General features: G+C 40.1%; 1 protein-coding gene across 2 annotated transcripts; it reads right to left on the minus strand.

Annotated features, from left to right (window-relative positions):
* Nucleotides 1-646: 646 nt before the first annotated feature.
* On the minus strand, nt 647-18,334 carry LOC104962329 (serine/threonine-protein kinase PAK 3-like). 2 transcript variants are annotated; one of them, XM_010790761.1, is made up of 6 exons: nt 18,147-18,334; nt 4,383-4,573; nt 4,168-4,268; nt 1,967-2,120; nt 1,825-1,862; nt 647-1,106 (listed from the first exon to the last, which is right to left on the minus strand). In XM_010790761.1, the coding sequence occupies exons 2-6, from the start codon at nt 4,549-4,551 to the stop codon at nt 1,089-1,091; spliced, it is 480 nt and encodes a 159-aa protein (XP_010789063.1). In that variant the 5' UTR covers nt 4,552-4,573; nt 18,147-18,334; the 3' UTR covers nt 647-1,088. The 2 variants fall into 2 exon arrangements, with proteins under 2 accessions (XP_010789063.1, XP_010789061.1); XM_010790759.1 differs by having other exon boundaries at nt 1,099-1,185.
* Between the last annotated feature and the right edge of the window lie 6,225 nt (nt 18,335-24,559).

Raw genomic sequence — 24,559 nt, forward strand, 5'->3', positions numbered from 1 at the left:
CTTCCTGGTTGTTAGGGGGACTCGTATGAAATGAGAGATATGTCTTAACTGATGGCTAAACGGGGGACACTCCTCACATGTAAGACCAGGGCACAAACACCAAGACCAAGTTGAAAACCAATTTATTCTTCATTTCTTTGTATAATCAAAGACAAATGTTTGTGTCCAGCTAAACGTCTAATTCCTTATTGCTAGAGGTGGACACTGAGGACAATATTTAGCATGTTAGAATGGAAACGAGGCTCAGGATGTGGAGTCATAATGAGATCCTGGAATCTAAAATGTAATTACAACCTGACCGAGCGCTTGTATTAGGATGCAGCTCAGCGTTCCCAGCGCCATTATGCACAATTAAATATTGTAGGTCGAGTTAAGGTCAAGGTGAGGTTTCTGATCGGCCTACAAAATGAACGACTGGCTTAAAATGATGTTCAAATAAGTTAAAAAAGAGATCTTAATATGGTGGATAGTACTCTCTTTTCAGTCTGACTAAATGACTTGTATAATACTTAATAACAAGATGGGGAAAACTGCAGGGTGGATTGTAGCGGAGGATCAGAAGACACACATTAGCTCTCATTGCAGGTTGGTAGATATTGGAGTTTAAATCTGACAGAGAGCATCAGGTAGCTCCTGCTGGGTTATTGTTTGCTTGAACAAATATTGGCACCTTTCCTGTTCTTTCTGCTTGCCTGAGACAGTGCGGAACAAAGTGAGGATGAAATCTGTGGCACTGAAGCCAAGAGCTGAGTCACCTCTGCAGGCTGAGGAGCGCAGTCACAGTCTGAGGCTGAGATGCTGTCAAATGCCCTCAGTGGGCTCACACAACCCTTCAGTATCACTGCCACACCCGCTCGGCCTTCACTGTCCAAGCTCTTTCCAGCAATGGGCCTGCATTAAGTGATCCCATTGCAGTTTGCCTGGGGCAGCGAGTCTCACTGAACAGACTTGGATCCACTTCTTCACCCGGCTGAGCGTGCACAGGCCGAGGCATTCAAAGCATAGATTACTCTGGTCAGAGGCGGGAATGAGGTCAGCACAGCAGGGGGGGGCCTTCTAGATGCAGCTGAGCATCCACTGGAGCTTTTCTATGGGTAGTTCAAAGTCTGGTTGAGTAGATTGGAAACATCAACAATGGATAGCCGTGGCTGTCGCAGCAGTCACTGTTTTCTGCAGAATCAGAGGCTGGCACCAAAAAAATTAAGGGAATTATGCTGCATAGTGAGGGCAGTAAGCCTCTAGAGAGGAGCGCACACATTTGGCCCATTAGAGGCAGCAATAAGCGTTCTGGAGAGTAACACGGAATATCCCAGAAAAATCCCAGAGCAAAGTAAAGAAAGATTTACTGTAGTATATTTTGAGATGTATATCACAGAGAGGCTGTGAGGTTCAAGGCGCTGAATTAAAGCCACATTATATTGCAACTTACCTGTTAAATTATCACGATGTTAGATGTATGAGAATCATAAAGAAGTATATCTTTGAGTTGAGAGATTCTCCAATAAAATGTGGCAGGGATTTGAGCACCGATTGGGATGATTTGTACTCTAAATGTTTTCCTATAAAAACCAGACAGTCTAGGGAGGGAGAGATATGCAGCGCAGCGATAAAACTCATAGAAAGTAACCTCCCACTTAAAGGGAAATCTTCAATAAACAAGATTTAGATTCCTTTAAAACTGAGCGTTTTGATTCTTATTTACTGACACATCAATTGTCAGATACCCAATTAATGGTATTGTCCAGCTTCGTGACAGGAATCAAATGAATTATTTAGGGTTATAACCAACACTAACCGAATAAGCTTGGATATGAAAGAACTCACCAGAGTGTTTGCTGCGATGTACCCATGTGCCGACTTGTCTGAAAAAAGAGAAATTATTTGTAATCTTTTGTATTAGACATCAAATACATTTAGAATTGAAACTGGTGATTGTTATTTTATCTGTTTTTCTTAAGCTGCTTACCTCCCGATGTGAAGCTCATGTACTTCTGGTTGTTGACGGTTTCTTTGGAGTCGTAGAACTTCAGGACGTCCAGCACGGCCTGCGGGTTCTTCTTCTGCTCCAGTTTGGTGATGTTCGAGGTCTGCAGGAGCCGGGCCCATTGCTCCGGGATACCCTGCACCATTAGAGTTCAAACATTAAAAGTTATAATATCTTAACAACAATATATACATTTCTTCTTGAGGAAAAGATGTAGGATGTTAAAAGGCCTTCGATCACAGCAAGAAACTGTTGACAGCAACGGAGTCCCCTTTTATAGGATCCAAAGATATACATTTTTCGAGTTTTCTTGAAGTTACTATCTGAGGAACAATCAATTAAATGAATGATATGACATTTTGGGGAAATAAGCATGTTCTTAAGCTCTTTTAGTTCAGCAAAAGACTTGAAGCAGTGGTAAACCATAACTTATCGTAGGCAGATGTTGTTTGTGTAGAGGTTTTACTGTGCTTTGTAATGCTAAGCTAACAGGCTAGAGCTTCATACAGTATATGATTAAAATGTAGTGTCTGGCTTTTCATTTAACTCTCAATGCAAAAGTGTATTCCCCATAATTTCGCAATTATCTTTGAAGGCTTTTCCACTCTCTTTTTATGGCCTGCCTGTTTTAATGCCCACTGGCTGAATGTAGCTGAACGATGGGTTTCATTCATGCTAGCTTTGTAAACGTGGATATTTTTATACACACATCTTATCAGCAGCTTATCACCAATAATATAGTGTATCCTCACAGAAAACCATGACAACGGGAATCAAAGTGTTGTGGTTTGAACTGTCTTAAAGGGTGCTGTGCGTCATAAGCAAATAGCGTATCAAATGAACAAGGAACTTTTTGAAACTGATGTCATGGACAAGTTGAAGTCAAATAGGGCAGAACACAGATCACTGCTCCTGAATTGGTTTTAAGTCTTGTAATTTTTCTCAGTTATTTTATGAAAATAATAATTATTCCTGTCAGTTCTATAACAAACATAACTTTAGTGTTTTAGAATAGTCCTGGTGTTGTATTACGGTTCCTTTATTTAGCTATAAAGCATATTTCCATAACCAAAATATGTTACTTAACAGTAAATAAATAAACATAGTTATCATTTACATTTATAAGTTTGCAAAAATCAATCATTAAAAATTATACATTCAAATTAATGAAACTCATTTATAAGAAGAAATGATTAAATTAAAGCTACAATAAACATCTCTTTGGAATCAAAAAGTAAACAATAAAAGCTTTATGAGATTTGTTTTAGGGCTGTTGCATTGATTTTTTTTTTTAAAAAGAGATGACTGAGTGCAATAGTCCTTATATATAACTTTGAGTGCTTAATTTTTGGTGTTTATTATAAAGAATAATAAACACAGGCTACATCTGCTCCCTGATCTCACGATGAATTGTAAGTGGCTACTGCCTGAGACCACATGCTGTAGTTTTATTAAATGTGCCAACTGCTAGGACTGTCTGAGGGAAGATAGCATTTAGATGTGCAGCTCCACTGTCTTGGAATAGTCTGCAATCAAAATGGAAACTGAGCAATCTGATGCCACTAAATGTTTTTAAAGCTCGGTTGGATGCTACTCAATCGGAAGCTGTTGGTACCTGTTCATGTGGATAGTTATGTAAATTGTAATCCCTGTAATGATGCTGTATGATGTCCTTTTGTTGTTCTGTATGTTTTTATGTTTCATGTGGAACCTACTTGAGCAGGTCTCCCTTGAAAAAGAGATCAATGATCTCAATGGGATACACCTGGATAAATAAAGGTTTGAAATGAAATGAAATGAAAGAAGACAAATACATTCTCTAAATAAAAGGGAAAAAACATGAACTAATGAAGTGTAAAGAATATTAAACCGGCAATAAAAGAAGAAGGTGTCATTACATATCCAGGTCTTTATGATAATAACACATCGACTGCTAACAGAAACTGCAGCTAAATGTCATTTACCAATAAACTCTAAATGATTCCAGCGCAGGTTTCATCTGATGGGGGAGATGGAGCAATTGTTATTCAAGTCACTAGTCTTACCAACTTTATGTGGAGGAAATAAAATCATTATCTGACTTCATCACTTTAGGGAATTGTGATTTTAGAAATGCTTGCCTGCGGCTCTCAGACGGGAAGATTTTAGAAGCACGTCTTATGTCAGGAGAAAGAGACACTCACTGTGAATTCTCCCGTTATAGCATCAAAGCCAACATGAATGGTGTGTTCAAAGTCTGAGGGGAGGGATATCTCAGGACGCTCCTTCTCCTTCTTCTTGTTTGCTACAGGAAGTAAGCAAAGATTGATTACAGGCTGATTTCTAGTGAGTTAATGTACATTTTGTGTATCACTGCGAGGCGGGGGGGTGAGGGTGACGTGCGGGGGAGGATACTCACTCTTGTCTCCCCCGGGGAAGATGGAGCGCAGGCGGACTTTCTTGTTTTTCTCTTCAGGAGCCATTGGAAGCGGTTTAGTGGCGTGATTCAGTGAAGAGTCTCGGGAACTACTGTTCATTCTCAAGGGGGGGGCTGGTGGTTTCTCTTCAATATCAACACTATCAGACATCTTTAGAAGCACTCACAATGTCCTGTCAAAGAAAAAAAAAAGATGGAGGTTCAGTGTTAAAATACAAATTTGACGAATGTGAAGGTTACAACATCTCTCTTGATGCGCAAACATAACCTCGAATTTTAACTAAAACTTCCCAGTGTAAGAAATATATCAAGGGACTAACTGATTTTGTAAAAAGGTTGACTGACGCATATTGGGTGATGTCAAGCACACATTATAAAGTTGTTTTTCTCTGGTGAAATCATATTCTATAAAAAGTGGCTGAAAAGCCTTGACCTTGTCCAAAACCTGGAGATATTAAATCTTCAATGGGCCATTAATTTCCCTTTTTTTATGTAGTTTTTGTCTGATCAATGATTTTTGTTCAGCTTTAAACCAGTTTGTAAGCAACACTTTAGCTGGTGCTGTACAAAGACTGAATATATGTATATTTTTCTGCATTTTACAATAAGGAATCCTTTATGAGTGACCCTGGCTAACATGTCTTATACTTTGAACATATTTAGATTTAGTAAAAGACCAAACTCTGGAGTCTGATGTCCAGTGGGTCTGTTCAGATGTGAAAACAGTAACCAGGAGTTGATTCTAAGAGAAACTGGCAAGAGTAAACGTCCCCATCACTCATCCTCTCTTCTTCCATCCATCCATCTTAAACTCCTTCACTGACTCGCCCCGAGGCCAAGCCCATCATGTGATGCGCAGCACAACTGTCCCAGAAAGCGGGCCATGCAGCCGCCCCCTCAGTGGAGACCTACATTAGCAAACAAAGGCCCTCCTCGGTTCTTACACGGCACTCACTGCCTCCGACAAATTACACATGTGCATCTGCAACCGTGGCTTTTACAGTTTTATATAACTATCTTCCTGTGAGAGACAACATCTGGGTGGTCTGCTTGTTAAGTTCACAACATATCTGTTTCTGTATAATAGATGAGCAAAATAATGGTTTATTGATTATAATAACTGTGATTAAATCAGCCTCCAGTAATAGTTTTATTAAGTGAGATGATGTCTTCCTTTGGAACTTATTTGTCAGTAATGTGATCTTTCTAGCTTTGACAGGACAAACAGAAATGTATGACTTATTATTACCTTAATCGCTATCTAATTTGAGACCTCTGACTTGATACAAGTTTATAAACCAATAACATGTCACAATATTTCCTTAATTGCTTCTAGATAAAGCCAGGGTTATGTTCGAAGAACTTGATCTAATCAGCATATTTCAATATGTCAAAAACTATGAATGAATGCAATAACAAAACGAAATATTTAATTAAATTAATTAAATATTTCGTTTTGTTATTGCATTCATTTGTATAGTACTGTATCATGTCTGTATCATCTTTTGTTTCATTTGTATTATCTTTGGTTTTACACGCTCGAAAAAAATAAATAAACTAAACTAAACTATATTTAATAAAATCTTTGGACAACAATACAATGTTTTACTTTTTTGACAAAGACAACACGATACGATATCTAAATCATTAAATACAAAGACCAGTGTTTGATTGAGAAGTCATTCACCCAATTAACGTACAGACACGCTAAAACATTTAAAAAAAATAACCCTTGTGATTTTTGTGAGTCGGGAACTTCAAAATAAGGGCGTATCAGTTTCTCATCTCATCCAACAGTTATTATTCCCCTGGATGACATTAACTATTAATGTGTGATTGTGTAATCATGCTGATGTTCTTTTAATTCAAACAACACTACAAATAGCTGCCAATAATTATTATGTGAACAACATCTGACATTGGTCTGAGATAAAAGACATACAAGTTAACACAATCTTGATGCTTCATAATGAACTGGACACTGTTTCCTGCTCCCCTGACTGTCTGAGAAGAATAACAATGTTGCCTCACTGGGCAAGTGTGTTGCAGAAACTGCATTGTTAAAATTGGAAAAAAGTTTATGATCAGTGCAGGAAATAATTTGATAGATAGCAACCAGTACTTTGCAGGATTTTTAATATCAGAGCTCGCTGTGGATGTATTTACATTTTTAATTCAACAAATGGTGGACAGAAACTACAGACTGAAAAAGCGAGAGGGCGGCATCAAGTGTGAACTTTTCAAGACAGATTAATGACAAGGTGACATACTGGAGGACTATTAAAAGTTGCACGTTGATTCATCTTAGCTGGAGGGCACACACTGATTTTAAATAACAAAACAGCTACATAGACACATGTTGTGTTCTGAATGTAGGAGATATGATTATTATCCTGTATTTACACTGGTGGTGGGTGGGGGTGCCTACTGGCAGTTTCTACCGTGTTGGACCTGTTCCAGGTGAGAGTCCAGACAACAGCAGCAAACAGGTTTCTTAGACTGGAGGTTAGGCGTGTCACTAACAACAAAACCCAGTGAAACAGCTGTTAAAAAGCACTGTCACTATGATTGCAGGGACTTGGCGACATCATGGCTGTCATAAGAACTGAGCTGCAGGAAGCTTTAAAGACAGTGAAGAAGACACAGTGCAGTATGTGCCACATGACATTTAAACATGGAGTCAAATGTCAGCATACTTCATAATAATAAACATAATAATACATATAATAAACGTTATTCAAACAGTACATTTTGCATTAAAAGTTCAATTAAATAAAAAGTTTTGTGAGGATATACTGAATACAATGATCACATACATGTATACACCATGTCTCCCGTTTGTTTTCCATCACACACACACACACACACACACACACACACACACACACACACACACACACACACACACACACACACACAAACTCTGCCCTGTCCAGACTAATACAGCTGTGAATCCAAGCCTATAAATAATCTTTTGAACACATGTGCACTTTCATATAGTCACGTACAGAAGTGAACCCACTAGCATATGCACGTGGCAAAGACATGACAACAGAAACTGGGATCTAATCAATCAGGTCAGCAAACACAGAGGAGGAAAATCAATGGCTGCTGCGGCACCAGATGATGACGAGGAAACAGGACGTTGTGAAGTGTTTCAAAATATAATGTTATTTTCTAGGGCGAATAATATGTTCTCCTTGCAAGTACAGACTTATCTAAAACAGTAAAGGTAAAGCTCATAAATATAATGATTCCAGTCTGCCTTTGGAGAGCAGCGTGGATGAATTATGTAGCTGAAAAAACTAAATATTCAGTGCCTGACTGTGGTCATTTCTATATCAGGAAGTGGCGAGAATTTGTGCCAGTTGAAGACATTTTAATACGTCACAAGCTGTGGTCGTCACTGGTGTGGTTATCAGGCTGGATCACCTGCAGCAGCTCTGCAGAGCAGCAGGCAGTTAGAGATGGCAAATTCACGGAGGCCCAGGCATGACTTGGTTCTTCACTCACATAAAACGCTGACCTATGTACTGTGCAGACTTACTGACAGACAAACAAGCATTCAGTGAGTGCCCCTGAAACAAGAAGCTCCTATTTCTGAAGCACACATAGGCTAGTCCCTAAACATCATAAATCAACTCTAAAGCAAGCCGGAGTATTTCAGAAGCGAGGAATCGCTAAGAGACCTATTTGGGTAAAAAATACGCTTTAGCACGGAATCACAACATGAGAAGTGGTCACAAATGATAACCCCAAACCTCATTCTGCTTCACTTGAGTTTTGACAGAGACACATGTACAAGCTTCTGAAACAACACACACAAAGCCACCACAGACACACCGGCTCAATCACGCATTACTGCCGATGTTTTCACATTTCTGTGCCATAAAATATTAATCTATCCATGAAGAGCAGGAATTTTCCTTTTCTCTTTCAAACATTAATGCAGAATTTGAATGGCTAATGCAGGAAGAGGCTCTAATCTGAGGCCATGCTGCCCAGTAATGGGGGGGGGCTCCGTAAGCCCGGCTCTTCATGGCCCTGATTAGGACACACTCTCTGTTTGAGTTGGCTTTAGCTTTGGCTGTGCTCCTTTGAAGGATGCTGATTACTTGGATGGGATGGACAGCTAGAGGACGTTCAAAAGGATAAGGAGGAAGGAGGGGTGCTCCAGAGCTGCAGTAGACGTTATTATTTCCTTTATTTTTGGTGCTGTCCACACACACACTGGTCAGAGAGTTCGCTCCACTGTTAACAGGAGAAACCTGACACCCGTCATATAACAGACACTTCAACCAGACATTATAGCACTGGAAACTGACGACACACAGATGTCAAAATTTTACTGCACACTCACTCCTCCCTCACATGGTTGGCCTCTCAAGGTCAGAACAAAACACAAACGGTGCAGATGACATCCCCCCCCTTCAATTTTAAATGAAGGTTGGGGGAGGAGGACTGGTGTTAAAGTTCAATTCTGTTTAAAAGGACGCCATTTCAAAGGGGTCAGAATGTATGGTCACAAGATCAAAACCTCATGAGGTCGAACATGCCCCAGCATCAGCAAGGAAATCAGTTTAAAGTAAAGCTCAACATAAGGCAGCATTGTCCTTTTGGCTGAAGAACACCATTTTATGTGACACCTGGTGTATGATGTTATTAGATTGATATTTTCATGAGGGTTCATCACTTCTTCAGGGGTTTGACTCCAGTCTCTCTGGGGCTTACGTTATATTGGATGTGTATCAGAGGTTTCGTCCGTCAGAATAGATGAATGTAATCCAGGCTTTTGCAGAATTGCCCAATATTAAAGTTGTTGTCTGGGGACAGGGTTTGGACTTTAAGTCTAAAAGGAGAAGTCTGACATTTTGGGGAATTCGCTGTCTTGCAGAGTGATGGTTAATATCGTAAACTTCATATAAAAAGTGGAGGTAGACACTTTGACCTGTTGGTTTATGAACTACTGTCGAACCAGCAATGACACAAGAGTGTGGAAGTAAGTACAACCGAACGCTCAACAAGACAACTACAATAGTACAATTACTTTAATGAACTGAAAACAACAAAGCATACCCTGCTTTACTGGGTATTTGACTCTAAATCGGATCATTGTGTACAAAAATAATATAATGTTGTATTGAAGAAGACTTGAAAATAGTGATTGAGACCATAAACTCAAGTTTTCAATGTTTACGGAGTCACACATTTGGGCAAGATCAATACAAGTGCAAGAAAAACTGTATTATTTAATGACGTTGTTAGGGCACTGATAAATAAACAGATATCAAAGTGTAGTCAGTTCTTGTATCAGACTTGCCAAGTATTTGTGCTACATCGTCTTTCCTGCATCCAAACTATAGTCAGATGGCTGACTTGCTCTTTTAGTCACACTTTAGTGTTCACACTTTAGTTCGCTCTTATCTTGTTACACTTTCCTGCATCTACCACGCAGAGTAGTACGGTAGCACTGATGCAATAAAACTCAGTGGCACACATGCAGATTCTGACCAATCAGACAAGCCCCATTTGATTGGCCAAAGATAGGGTTAGGGTTAGGGTTAGCAGATCATACAACATACAGACAGAATGTCAATAATCGGTTACTATATTCAAAGCGCAATGTAAATATCTTTGAGATGTATTTATCGGGCAAGTTGAATCCAATAAACAAGTTATATCTTGTATGTTTAATTCCTAATATGTCTAGTCGACTTCTAGAATGAGTAAATTATCAAAACATCTGATGAACATTGATGTCTGTGACTTGGTTACTGTGAAATACAAATGTTTGACACATCAGCTTTTGTCTGATGGGCTCCACCTGGTTTGGTCCTCCTCTGAAACTTTGCATACAGCTGCCGACAGCTCATGAAAGGGAACGTCACAGCAATCGCATCAGTTTGCTTCAATAGGTGGCAGGTGAGACACGGGTGTTAATGCTCAAGTCAGCGTCAATCTTGTATTGTTCACCTTAAGTGGAAAAGTTCCTTTCTCATATTTCATGGGGGGGTGGTTGATTGTGGATAGATCTGCAACAATCTTGAGCAGCAGCAAATATCTTCCAAGAAGAAATAAAAACTCAATAGCATATTAATGATGTTTGAGCTTGACAAAAGTGTCATTACATATTCATTAATACTGATTCACTTGTCAAGAGTTGTCATGTTACACAGAGTGTGAAATTGCTTTGTTCAATGTTTCTCAATTGCATCACATCAGAGGAGTTATGTCTTTTATTTCTGGAAAAAAAATCAAACTTGTCTACCAACTGCTATTTTTAGCTGATACACATCCCTTGGGGGAAAGCCATGGAAATGTTGAACATGAACATCTTTTAATCGTGTTGGTTTGAAAGGCTCCTACCCGTTCATACTGTAATATGTTAAATAGAGCATGATTACACAATACCAAAAGCAAATCTAAATGGATAGTTCCTCTTCGTCCATTCACACTGACCTCCCACTTTACATCCCTCAGAGATCTCCACAACTGTCAGTTCACTTTGAATATATATTACTGAATCAAGACTATTTTTATGAAGACAGAACATGAAAACAAACACTACACCCAGCACAGTGCATAAACATCTCTAATCAGTAAACAGAGATATATTATTAGCCATTAGCCAGATGTCTGTGTCTGCTCTTGTTTCACTTCATTGTGGCGTTTTTATTAATGGATTGTACGATAAACTCAGGGCCGCCCCTCCCTACACGCAGATCACGCAGACTGCGTGGGGCGCAATTAGTGTAGGCGCGGCACAGTTTCGCCGCTGCGGGGCTCCATTAGCACACTCCCTCCCCGTCCCTCCCCCCCCCCGTTGAACATATAACTTTGCTTGGGGCCACAAGTTGGCCAGGGGCGGCCCTGGATAAACTCCAGATAATCCAGTCTTATTATAGCTTCAACCGATATATATATTATATATTACTGTGCTGTTTCCATGCAAATGTAACTCATACTGAACAGCAATTAAACTGGCTCTGATATAACTAAACTTAATTAGTTTAATTTCAGAAATACAAATCTTATACTTTAGTACTAAATCCACAACATATAAAAGTTGTTTGAGTTGAGATGTTGTTTGACCCGTAATCAAAGTGACACATTATTAAATTTACTGCAATGCAAATGTGTTTGGGTGCTAAAATGCAACACTTAGTTGACAATCAGCAACTATCATTCATATCATATTCATTTCAATTTGAGATGGTAAAAGTGTGGTGATATAACTCACATATATTACACAAACATATTACAATGTTCAGTGGTCCTACCACACCATATCTGACTTTCGTTGAACCTTCTGCTCACAGGCTATGGGAAAACATTACATATATTCATCACCAAGCAGAAAGAAATATGGAAGTCTACACTCAAATCCCATTTATTCACGGCAGCCAACAATCCATCATGACAGTCTTATTTTTCTAGACATCTGCCTTTCCCTAACTTCCCTGCTGAGGATCATTTCATATTTAGTTTGGGTGAACCCACCCCTTAACTGCTCTCTGATACACACGTGCATTTTGTTTACACACACACACACACACACACACACGCACACACACACACACACACACACACACACACACACACACACACACACACACGTCTTACACCTGTCATGCTAGTTTTTAAATGTTCAACAGATTTTTGTGTCAACATTTCAATATAATCGTTTTTGCAGCTATTTTCTGAGGTAATTTAATTGGCTTTTTGCACACTTCTTTTTTTAACTGAAATGTTGGCAGGGGTAAACAACATTACATTTAAATCATGAAAAACAGCTGAAGAGTCACAGCTGACAAAACTGCTGCGCATCGTGTTTGAGTTTGAGCTGCTCTCTGGATATTACATACAAAAATAAAGTGGTGCAGTTTATTCTGTCAGATGGCAAACTATGAAAATGGACAACCAGTAACGTAAATATGTTTTAAAGAATATGGCCACTCATTCTGTCAAGGAGACAAAAGCTATTCAAAGAGTCAATCAAATTATGTTTCTTGCTGGTTATATTTTGAGACATTATTCCTTCCTGACAGAAAGGCTTTATTTAATTCAATGCCTATTTTTATAACTCTTACTTTATTCTGAAAGGAACTTCCTGCCTGACAGAGCCAATTAATCACATTAGTACACTATGATAGCTTTTCTATTCTGTCTGTCAGAATGGCTTATTTAAATCACATTTGAGAGTCCTTCTTTAAATATGAAGTATTAATGAGTAATATTCTACTTTTAAACTTGTATTCCAAATGTTGTGCTGCTGTTAGCTCCTGGTGGTTAATGTCACCATTTTAACAGCTTAAATACCTTTTAATGGCAATTTATCTTTATTAGAAAGTTGTCGTTGTGAAGGTTTGCAGTAACACATCATGCATCTTGAACAACAAGGCCACAGAGATGCCCAAAACCTTGTCAGCAATTGAGACAGGCATTTAGGTTTTGGTTCCATTTTAACAAAAACAAAAAAAAAGACAACCCTGGCTCCTTTGACCCTTATAGATGATTGAGTTACATTAAGTCTGTGCCTGACAATAATGGAAGCACCTGGCACAGGTAAGGCTGCACATCTCCTATTGTCCGCTTGAAGAAATGTGTGTGTTCTTTCTTTGCATTAGTGTGGCATGGGTGGACATGTTGGTGTGCCAGCTGGAGGCAGAGATGGGAGTGATGCCCTCCTGCAAGGCCAGCTGGTGCACCTGCTCTGAGTCACAGCACCCGTTGTAAGGGAACATGGGAAGAGGAAACTGTGGATATCTACATGCTGTCGCTACTGCGCTGATTGCTCAAATGTATGGTGGTCAGTTAATATTAATTAAAGTTTAAACATATAAAGTGTAATGTTCTTCTGAGTGTCTCCAATGTGTCTCTACGGTATATCTAACACCTAACGCACATGATATAGACGAGCTGTTGTTTCATTACTAAACAGGCATTTCATTTTGATAACGTCTCCCCTGCCAAATAGCTAGGTTATGACTTTGCATAGACAAACACTACCACAGGACTCATATTTGTGTGGACAAGTGAATACACCGAGGCATTGTGCTGCCACTCACAGTAGTTGCACCTCCATGCAGCTGGGAAAGAAATGTATGTCCTCATTGAGAGGCACGGAAACAGTGTGACTGCACTGTGTGGATGCTCTTCACTTCAGAGGTGTTATTTGTGACAAATGATTCCCTTCCTCCTAGAGTTACACATCCTGGATCATCATGATAACAACGTTGCCATATTTGCATCACCAAAACTGTGCTTGGGTTCTTTGTGAATATTATGAGCACGGTTGGTCATTGACAAATCTAAATCCAAAACAAGGCTTGCTGTAATTAAACTCCAGTTGAATTAAGTCTCTTTAGATATTATAGCTGGAGCATGTGAAGCTCTCTGGCTGGTCCCATACAGTGTTTGTACTTATACTGACAATAAGTAATGCACTGTTATTTGTATGTCTAACAAAAATAAATGTTTTCATAATTGTGAACACGGAACTATAAAGAAAGTCATGGGGAGGAGGAAGTCAGGTGGCTGGGTGGATACAAGAACAACACACGTTCACCCAGGGGAATGCTGTTTGTGATCAGTGTGAAACCAGAATATATGTATGTATTTGTTCTGAGGCAAAAGACACTCACGTAGTTATGTTATTGCACATCACAATCTTTTCCTTTAACCAACCAAGTTGCTCCCCGTGAAGACAGACGTTGGTTTGAATAACAGCAGACATTTACATATTGCTGGACATTTAAACGATAGCGCAAAAATAATAGCTTATATCAGTCGCAGTCCCAATTTGAAAACAGCCAGCCTTTGAACCAAGTTTAAGGAATCTCCTCAAATCCTCTGAAAACTTCCTACAACATGTTGCATTATCTAGCCTGTTCATCTCCAAACAGTTACCCCTACGCAACTCCCTGCAAACTCTTGACCCAGTGAAACTAGTTAATCTCTTAAACCTCCTCAACCTGTTTCCTCCTCTGCAACCTTTCATCCTTTTCTGCTCCAAGTCTCTCTCCATCTGGAACGTCTACACTCATTGCATCATCTTACTGTAAAGTCTTTAACACCACCACCTTCCTTTCCAGGGTCTCCAATCCTCACGAGACATTTCTCTGACTTTCTTGATGCCATATGAGTTTGATACGTCAGGGAAAGTGTAAATCACGAGAGGACTATCTTTGAACTGCACCGAGGGTCACAAACACACACACAGACTACTAACACACTATTCTAAGTAGCAACAGACATCAAGTAGGGAGATTACGAGGGAGCTGTGTCAATGTGTCAGTGTGTGAGTGTTTCCTCTGTCTCTTTCACTCACCCTCCATCTATCTCTCTAACTTACCCCCCTCCCATTCTTAGACAAAATGGCCAGATGGCTTGCAATCCTACATGCTAATCCACAACACACAGACTGTAGCTCTGACACACCTACCATAAGACTACTGCTCCACTTTAGACAGCTCTGCCTTTAAACACACACAAACACCCCACATGAGGCCACCGCACATTTATAAACTGTCAACAAAAGTCCTCAACGGTAACTCAGTGTCTCGAACAATAGCAGCATAACTCATGCTGACTAAGTCCTCAACAGATGGAGGTCTACGTGTACGGGCTGTGGGTCCGAAGCTATCATATTTCAGGCAGCCCAGTCAGCCGAGATGAGGTTCTGTGTCGACTGCTTTTGTTAGCGGAGGTGAGGTAAGAGAAGCTGTGTGTGTTGGGTTACACCGGCCAGTGGAAAACTAGGGGAAGCCCAGAACTGCTCACTAATAGTCATGGAGCTGGCCAGGCACATATGGTGGAAAGTGAAAGGTTTATATAGTTTTAATAAAGTTTTGATTGTACCGTCGGATTTTAACGTTGAATAAAGCTGCAGGGCAGTTTTAATATGTGGTGGCAGAGTATATGCATGATTAAAGGAATGTATGCAATAACGTTGTTCTATAACAGGATAACGATATTATTGAGTTTACTCAGCTCTGTCTTTCTGCTATTTACTGCTAACATACGGTCAATTGCTTGTTGAATATAAATCGGGAATTAGGCCTATTCAGCCAACAATCTTTATTAAGTATTTTGTTTAAACTAACTTAAAACATCTCTGAATACAATAATCTTTTGAAAGTCTTCATCACAAAACTAAATATTGTACACAATTCATATATTAACCAGTGTATTATTGGTCACACTGTGCAGACGATCATATTAAAAACAGCATTCAAGTAATAATGAAACATCTAGTACATTTACCCAAGTGAGGAAGGCCCTGCCCCTGGTTGGAGGTATTGCGCAAAACATCTGGCTTACAAACTAAGCTAGAATAAATAATCGATTAAATTAAGTAAAATGTTTAAGCCAATGTTTCCAATCAACAGTACATCATTATTTACAGTGCATACTTTAATAGCAAGGTGGATTTTGGATCTGTTTTATGTCAAGTTTATAAAATGACTCTCTCCACGTTTACCTTCCTTACTTTACATTACATGTCATTTGTTAGACGCTTTTATCCAAAGCGAATTACCGGTACATACATTCAGTACTGTGGGCAATCTGGGGTGAAGTGTCTTGCCCAGGGACACAACGACATGCTGACTGCAGTGGGACTCGAACTTGCTATCCCCTGATTGGAAGTCCAGCACACTATCCACTGAGCCATAAGCCTCCTTACATTTGTAAAGATAATGATGTCCAATAGGTGTTCACTATAAAAAAATGTATTAATAAAAGAATACCATTAGTTCACTGTAAGTTGATCACCATGGTCAGCAGTGCAAGCGTTTGCAGAAAAACCAAGCTAAGTTTAATAAGCTTCCATTTTGCCTGCATGATTTCTGTTTACACTATATACAGTATGCTTTAGGGTATTTTTACTTTTATTTTTATTACAACAGAGCGCACACGCACATCAGACCAGACCTGACACATCAGCAGCTTCTCACTAGCAACAGCTAATGTCTGTGAGCTTTCTTTGCAAATATAAATTGTTCATGAGTTGCCAGTAACCTACACAGAGACAAAAGCCTGTGTGAATAATTTCACCTGATGGTAAGCAGCTCTACCCAGACCGCTGTCGACAAAAAATACAAAGCTATAAGCTGTCCATCTGCGTGTAACAGGCCTGTGTAGATGAAGGTGTGATGAATATACAATGTTTGTGGCAAGTGAAGCACATCGTCTTAGACCTAAAGCGTGGCCAATTACCCAGCAGCGGTTTCACAGATCAGTTGACTAGCAGGACGTATAAACACCTAACACTCTCATATATCATAGCATGAGTGTATGATCGTCTATGACACTGCGTTTCATTACTACTGTAGGCCTGGTGTCTTCTGCAAAGCCCAGTGCATTGTGCTGTACCGGCACAAAACATCTTACGGACCGACACATTCCCCAAATATGTTCCCCTAGAAAGGACAGTGTAGATCTTTAAATAATGTAAGTGAACTTAAAAAAACATAATGGTGATAAGGGACACTTTAATATGTCCTTCTAAAAAGATAGCTTTCATCAAACAATATATCCCTTTAGGTGGACACCGTGAATCGAGTGCAGTCATGGTGCCTGGACACATTAGAGATGAATGGAGAGGGGCAATACATCTATATCATGATACCAATGTTGAAAGGGAGTAGCACCTTCAGCATCCCATCCCCCAATTCCCCCTACCTCCATCACTGACATGACTCCCTAACATCCCTCTTTCACACGACAGTCACACAACAGGTCTCCCATCAGGCCCTGCTTCTCCCAAACCGGAGGAGGGCTGCCTCCCTCGGAGCTGAATCTCCCTGAGCTGTGAAAGTCTAAAGAGGAGAGGGGATGGGGGACACACATTCACACCACTGTATCCTCCATCCTCCTCCTCTACCTCCACCAGCAGCAGCGATGGCTGTGGAAGAATCCGAGGTAGAATAGCTCAGCTTTCAGAGGACCGGACCCCGCCCCCAATCCGCTCCCCAATGAAGTCAGGTGACCAGATGTTGTATATCTCCCTGTCACTACAGCCGCCATGAAACTGCTACACATCCATGTTAAGGCCGAGAGACAGAGGCACGTCTCTGCTCTCTCTCATTGAAAGACATCAATGGAAATAAAAGCCGTCTCTGGATGAAACACTCCCTAGAAAGGCCATAAGTGAGGCAGTGCAGAGATAACAAAAGAGCAACCATCAGCATATTAAACACCCCCCCCTCCCCTTTTTCCTCGGCATATAGCTCTGATCCATCAGTCAGCCTCGGGTCTACAGACCCAAAATAGCATTGCTTCTTGTTTGTTACAGTGTTGCTACTGCAGCTGCTGCATTTCTCCAGGAGTGACACACACACACACATACACACCCACACACACACACATACACACACTAGGCCTGCACAAACGCCACCATTGATTCTCACACCTCCCCATCAATAAAGATGCTATTTGTGAGGCACAAGGGAGTGCATACAGAGATGCTGCGATGCAGAGGGGGGTGTATGATCATACAAACACATCCTCAGCCCATCTGATGCAGGCATCCATTTCCATCTCACCCTCACGGACAGACTGCTGATGAAACAGCTGCCTTCCTAGCAGGGCAGAATGCAGAGTGGAAGAAGGAGAGGTAGAGAAAAAGGCTACAAAGCACCCCTACATACACAGCCCTCCCCTCCTCTTCCTTTCTCTCCTCTCCTCCCTCCTCTGCCTCCCCCACACCTCATCCCCTATTGCCATACACAGAGAGGGAATTACCTGAAATATGTCTTCACATTCTCTTGCTCAGTGTTCAGCCTTTGAGCCCGGAGCTCAGGTAGGTTCATCGTCAGCCGTACAGTCCTAGTGACAGTTTAAAGGCAGGATTGCCATTCTCTTGTCAGACCAGTTCCTGACCCTAAAAGCAAGCTTGTTCGGCAGGCTGGATGCTTCACTGGCTGCTCACTGTTCCCTAGCCCATGATGTCATCCACCCTGTTTCCCTGATTGGCTGAGAGGCTGAATATTAATGAAGGAAGCGAGTCTGGGGGAGGAGGCAGCCAACGGACAGACAGCTTTGGTTTTCTGTTTAACAGATCAAACCTGCTGAGTGAGGGAGAGGAGGGAGGGAGCTCCAGAGCTGTTCTTTTGCAAGGCATGGCTTTATGTTGGTAACCTCTCAATAATACAGTGTAAAAGCTTTTGCAAAAATGTTATAGTTTTACATTTTAGAGCCCACATGGAAGAATACAGCATAAATGTAAGTATGTTTGTATATAAGTAAGTATTACTGTGGGTAATGTCCACAGTAATGACTCTTACATGTCTAATATGTGTAATGTATAATTGTAAAGCGCTTTGAGAACCTGTAAAAGCGCTCTAATAAAAAATGTAATGCATTATTATTATTATTATTATGTATTTAACCACGGTAAAAAGAGGATTTTAATTTGTTGTTGGAAGGGAAATCCTTTCATTTACAACTATCCTAGTCCTCAAAATAAATACAAATATATTTATATAATTCGTTTTTTCGCACAGTAAGATTCCCTTAGTAAATATAAGAAACTCAGTGCTTATTATTTATTTCTTGAGATATTAAAGGTGTAAAAGTATGCCTGTTCAGTATTCACCAGAGCACATTGCTATTTTTGATTAAGCAACTTGATCACAAGGGTGATATTATGTTTTTCATTTAGTGTAATGCTACATGTTCACCCCTATTTTGAGACATTTTGATGTTGCCTACTGAATTTATTTCTGAATTCATTGCCAAAACATCAACAGTTTTCGTTTGTCAGAGTCTAAAAGTGACTCTGGGTTTATAAGCAGGCGGACACGACAACCAAAATACCTGCTGCGTTTGCCCTAATTTGCCTATGATGTCATCTTTTTCCTCTGTCTCACCTGTGATTGGCTGACAGGCACAGCATCTGCTCAGTCTCATGGCTAGTGCTTCAAGCCCAAGGTGGAGGTCTATCTGAGGCTCTGTGAATCATGGCTGGTTGTCCTGACAACCCCTCTAATGTCGATTTCATGTCGGAGAGAAATATGGCTGTTCAGTGACAGTGCTCACTCAAATGGAGAACATGACGATAACAAGAGCACAATGACCTTTAAAATCATTTTTTTTCAAATCAGAACGTGGTTGTGGTGATTTTCTTTTACATAAATTGCAACCATATTTTCTGAACACTCTAGACAACATGGAGCTATAAATAATTAAAATCATAGACTTCCTGAATGCACGTACACATGGTCTTTGCTAATAAACACATGAGACTTTCCTAGTTTTTAAATAGGTTACAGAATTAAGAATTAGCCAATGCACAGAGTGACAAGAACCAGTCTTTTTCCAGCTTTGCAGGCACACAAGTGTTGCAAAAGTGAGACCTGATTAAACCCTGTCAATGTAGCCACAAGAGAAATGCAAATGTATATTCAGAAGAGCAGCGCGGTGCAAACATTTTAAAGCCTGAGAAGGGGTTTTGCCCTGACTCCAGTCATCAGACTCTAAAGATCAGTGTACACTAACGCAGAGGAAGTGAGGCGCAGTTTACACAGAAAAATGTCAAATTGCTCTTTAATCTGAGGAAACAAAAGTAACATGACCAACCCTTCACTGCAGGATTAATATTGCACTCTTTATATTATCATTTCAGGAATTTTTCTTACATTTTTCCCATTAAAATTTCTCCCACGAGTTAAAGCCAGCATCAGTCACAAATTAATACATTTTCCATGATTTCCATTTTTACATGTGACTGTAATTATGAATAGTCAGACTCACGTGGTGGCTAAAACCAGCAAGATTTTGGCTGATAGGAAATACCCTGCAAAGGTCAGCTGCCCATCACAGCTCTGACACTGAATCACCCTCAACCATGTGATTGACTTATCCAACAGGCCTTGGATTTAAGAGAAACTCGTACAAACACAGAAACATCCAAAATCCAGCAAGAGGAACCCCTGTGTGACTCTTGTTTTCTCAATATCCACATGTCTTTGGTCATGGTATAATGAGTAATAAAAGGCTGTTATCAAATCAAATCAAGTTATATTTATATAGCACTTTTTTAAACGATTTTTGGTCGAGCCAAAGTGCAGTACATAGAATACAAATACCCTACAGTAAAGACACTTTACAGCTAATACAATAGCACAGTTTGTGCAGAATATCAGTATGAGAAAACCCTCTGTCCTTAGACCCTCACATCGTACAAGGAAAAAACGTCCGGAGAAAACCCACAGTTTAAAGCGGAAAATGGGAGAAACCTCAGGGAGAGCAACAGAGGAGGGATCCCTCTCCCAGGACGGACAGACGTGCAATAGGTGCCGTGTGTAAATCAAAAAGATAATACATTTTACAGCGTAGGTAGACCGAATGTTTGGAAATGCATGTGTCTATAATAAAAAAACTTATGGTACTGTAATCCTTCTTTTGCTGTGCTTCTCATGTCAGCCTAATTCTGCTCATCAACAGGGTCAGCATAAACATTATGTGGCCCTGGGTCGCACATGTGACCAAAAATCAGTCAATGGTGTGGTATGACCTCTTGGACTCCCCGCTTCGGGAGCCCTTCTGTCCTAACCAACAACTCAAGCCTCAACTCCTGGGCCCTGGTCAGATTCTGGACTCACTACCCAACAGAGACATAACACACTAACACAGATATATACACACACATATCCACTTCCTTCAATGACTGCACTGACGTCGGCCACAAAGGATGCTTCTTTAAGCTTTCTTTCTACCTTTGTTTTGTCGATTCAAGTGAGGTGGAATTAACCAAGGATTACTCTTTTCACCTGGATTAACGTGTTCAGTTTGCTTCAAGAGATGAGCAGGTGTTTTGTACTCAGACTGGGCAACAAATGATCAGAAAGGTCACATATTTTCTAGTACTCTCACAGCCATTTGTGATGGTGTCGTGTCCTTTAGAAGAATTGAACCCCATACCTGGTCCCTCATTGTAAGTCACCATAGTTAAGAATGCTTGAAATGTTTTAATTAAATCAGCACAACAGACATGGTAATATGAAGGTAAGACAAATCTCTCACACAAATGATCCCCCTCTGCTTCTGTCTGGTCTTGTGTCTCAACCCCTATCAGATCCAGCAGCTGCTTATTGACTGATTTTCTCTATTCCACATTCTGCTAAATATGTGACATTCAATCATAAACTTAATAAACTAACACTGAAGGCAGATGATTTCCTAAAGCTCAGGAGCAGTTAGGAGGAGCATGATTTACTAGTTGCTACCCATAGGCTGCTGTCACTGATCAGGTTTATGTAATGAATCCTATAAATATCCTCGGAGGCAAAGCACATCTCTGTGGTGACATTTTGTAATAAGCCCTGTCTGGAAATTACTGATGTTGTGGGGAGAGGGGAGAAAATCTCATTCAAAATGAAATATAACCTACATATATATCCCACATATATCCTGACTAATAATCTAATCAGTAGTCTAACATAATCAGGTTCCTCAAAACCTGTTTTGTAACCTCAGTATATAAGCTTTCTCTGCCTGTAATTATAAGCGTGTTTAAGACTTGTTTTGTTAATGCAACCCAAAGTAAATGTAAGTCATCCCAAAGAAATTAGTTTCTATCCAACACACTAACCGCTTTTGAACATTAAAGCATGTCAACATGTCACAGCAGAGGCATAAATACAAATATGAACCTGAACAAGACATTCTGTTTTTGTGAACATGGTAACCCTTTAACCTGCTGACATCAGCCTCTTAGCGTTGTCAATGTGATTAGGTTAGCATTTGGCACAAATGTGTGCACCTCCATTGGTTCCTTTAGTCTTATGAAATGTTCTTCCTTCTGGGGAAAAGAAATATATTGCATTGCTGCTGTGGGATTGTTTAGTTTTTCTAATTGTACGATTGTGAAGCTTTGCACTCCGGTTCAATCCACTTTATATCTAATCAAACTTTGGTTTACCAAGGCTTGCCAAAAGTCCAAGAGAAATGTCCTCATTGCTGCCGTGTATGAAGCAGCGTTTCCTGATTATCCTTCCTTATCATCCAAGAAGAATGTATCATTGTGCAAATTGGAAAAAAATAATGGTTTGAGATGATCTGTTCTTTGGTCTGGAGTCACAGCACTGGTCAATCAGGACTGTATAAACCATATCAAATGATGGTTTAGATGATCATATTATGGCAGAGCTCAGTGTGCCTTGGGAGCAGAGGTAGAGAGAAGCTTCAGAGAGAAACACAAGCCCGCAGGAAACGATGATGTATGAGAGGAGATGAGTGCGTGGGTGAATCCCACTGAACTAAACTTTGCTTTAAGCTATGGCAATCAATAAAATCTCCCACCTTTCACCTATGTCTGAAAATATATCTTGTCGAAACAACTACTGTACAATTTCCTTTCAGTCAATGCTGACATCAGGTAGGACAGCACAGTTTATTTTCTGCTAGTTACAATCGTCCTATAAGCAAGTAACACAGTGTCTTTGTCTGAATTCAAGAATAGAAGACCCTTTTTATCACACTCAAATACTGGTTTATAAGCAGGGGTGCACATAAGTGGTACGCAGGTACGCATGCGTGGCAACAATCTGAAATGCGTACCGTCACTTGTGTCACAAAGCGCATTTGCGTACCGACGTACTTGTGAAGCTTTTCCAGAAGGCGGTTAGATCACCGGACGACAGTCGGTCTCTGTGTGCACAGACAGGGCTGCTGTTAACGTTGGTCTGTACAGCAGCACTGCGCTAAAACAGCTGATCACAACGTTCACACGCTCTGTGGTCACGAAGCTTTGCACTCCACTACCGATACAGAGGGCTTCATTGGAACTTTGAGGGGAGCCAGAAGTTGGAGTACCAAACACTGACTCCAGGTACTCATCTGAGTACCTCACTGAGAAAGTTGTGTGCACCCCTGTTTGTACGGCAGGTCTATAGTGTGAATTGATAATGCTATAATACTAATAGATATTTGAAACAATAGTAGCAGTAATATTCTCAAAATTGCAGAACAATTTCTGGTTTATGCTTAACAAGAACTTGATTTAACTGCACACTTAAATCAACTGTTTCATTTTCGTCCACATTAGTTTTTACAATGTTGTGTTTAAAGACAATATATTGCACTTATACTCCACTACTATAAAGCATATACACAATATTAGAACATATTGCTTTAAGTGTGCTGATGGTAGTGGATAAAACGATAGATGGTTGCCTGCTGTGGGCAGTGTATTAAATGCTCTACATCCGATACCACATCAGATTAACTTCTAAGCACTGCAGTGGTAACTTGGCATGTAAAAGATAATGGGTCACGCTCATGCATGCCACATACCCTCACAAACAGGAACACTACTTTTTGTGTATGCGCCGGGACAGCAGAGATTACACCCAAAGGAAAAATAATTTAGGTTAGTAGGCCTCTATTCTGCTGATTATGGGTAACCTATTGATAGGTTAGCTACTGTACAAGAGCTCATTAAGTCTATTCAACATTAAGTGAGATACAGTCATGTCAGCAGCTGAGCGCAGTAATTACGGATTATAGTGCGGTTTAATATGGTGCACTTAACACCTTGGCTCTTTTGACAGGATTTAAATGTAGGATGTGTTTCAACATGTTTACTCAAAGAGGATATAATAATGACAGAGCATTTAATTTAACTCGTTCTCAAGTATGTGCTCTGCTAGTGAGGGTAATCAAACAACATGTATCTCTCACAATGTTTATCTACATTTGGAGTGATAATAAACTGATGATGCCAAATCTGTTTTATTTTGAAAACAACTATGAATTCTAAACCTGGAAATGAGTTAGCATTTTAGCACTTCCGGGCTCCTTTGGCTCAAAGTTTAAATCTGTTTTTGGTTAAATGCTTGAAACAAGGTCTGTGGTAAGACAAGCGCACTGTATACCCTACTGGTTTGAAGCATTTAAGAGCTACACAACTAAACGTCATCACGACGAACCTTAGCCACATTTATCTTAGACGTAAAGTCAAGCAACTGTCATGTTGTTTATAGCATTACATTAGCTATTAGCTTCTAGCAATTGGATTTATGCTTCAACTTCTGTAAAAGTGGTGTTAATATGTGGAAATGACCCTGCTGAACAGAACATTCAAATATCATAAACATGTACTTTCTGCAAAATTGCAAAATCCTAAAGGAAAATCGTTTTTTGTCGAGTGGGCC

This window comes from Notothenia coriiceps, unplaced genomic scaffold, assembly GCF_000735185.1.
Source record: "Notothenia coriiceps isolate Sejong01 unplaced genomic scaffold, NC01 NC01_scaffold00034559, whole genome shotgun sequence".
NCBI lineage: Eukaryota > Metazoa > Chordata > Actinopteri > Perciformes > Nototheniidae > Notothenia > Notothenia coriiceps.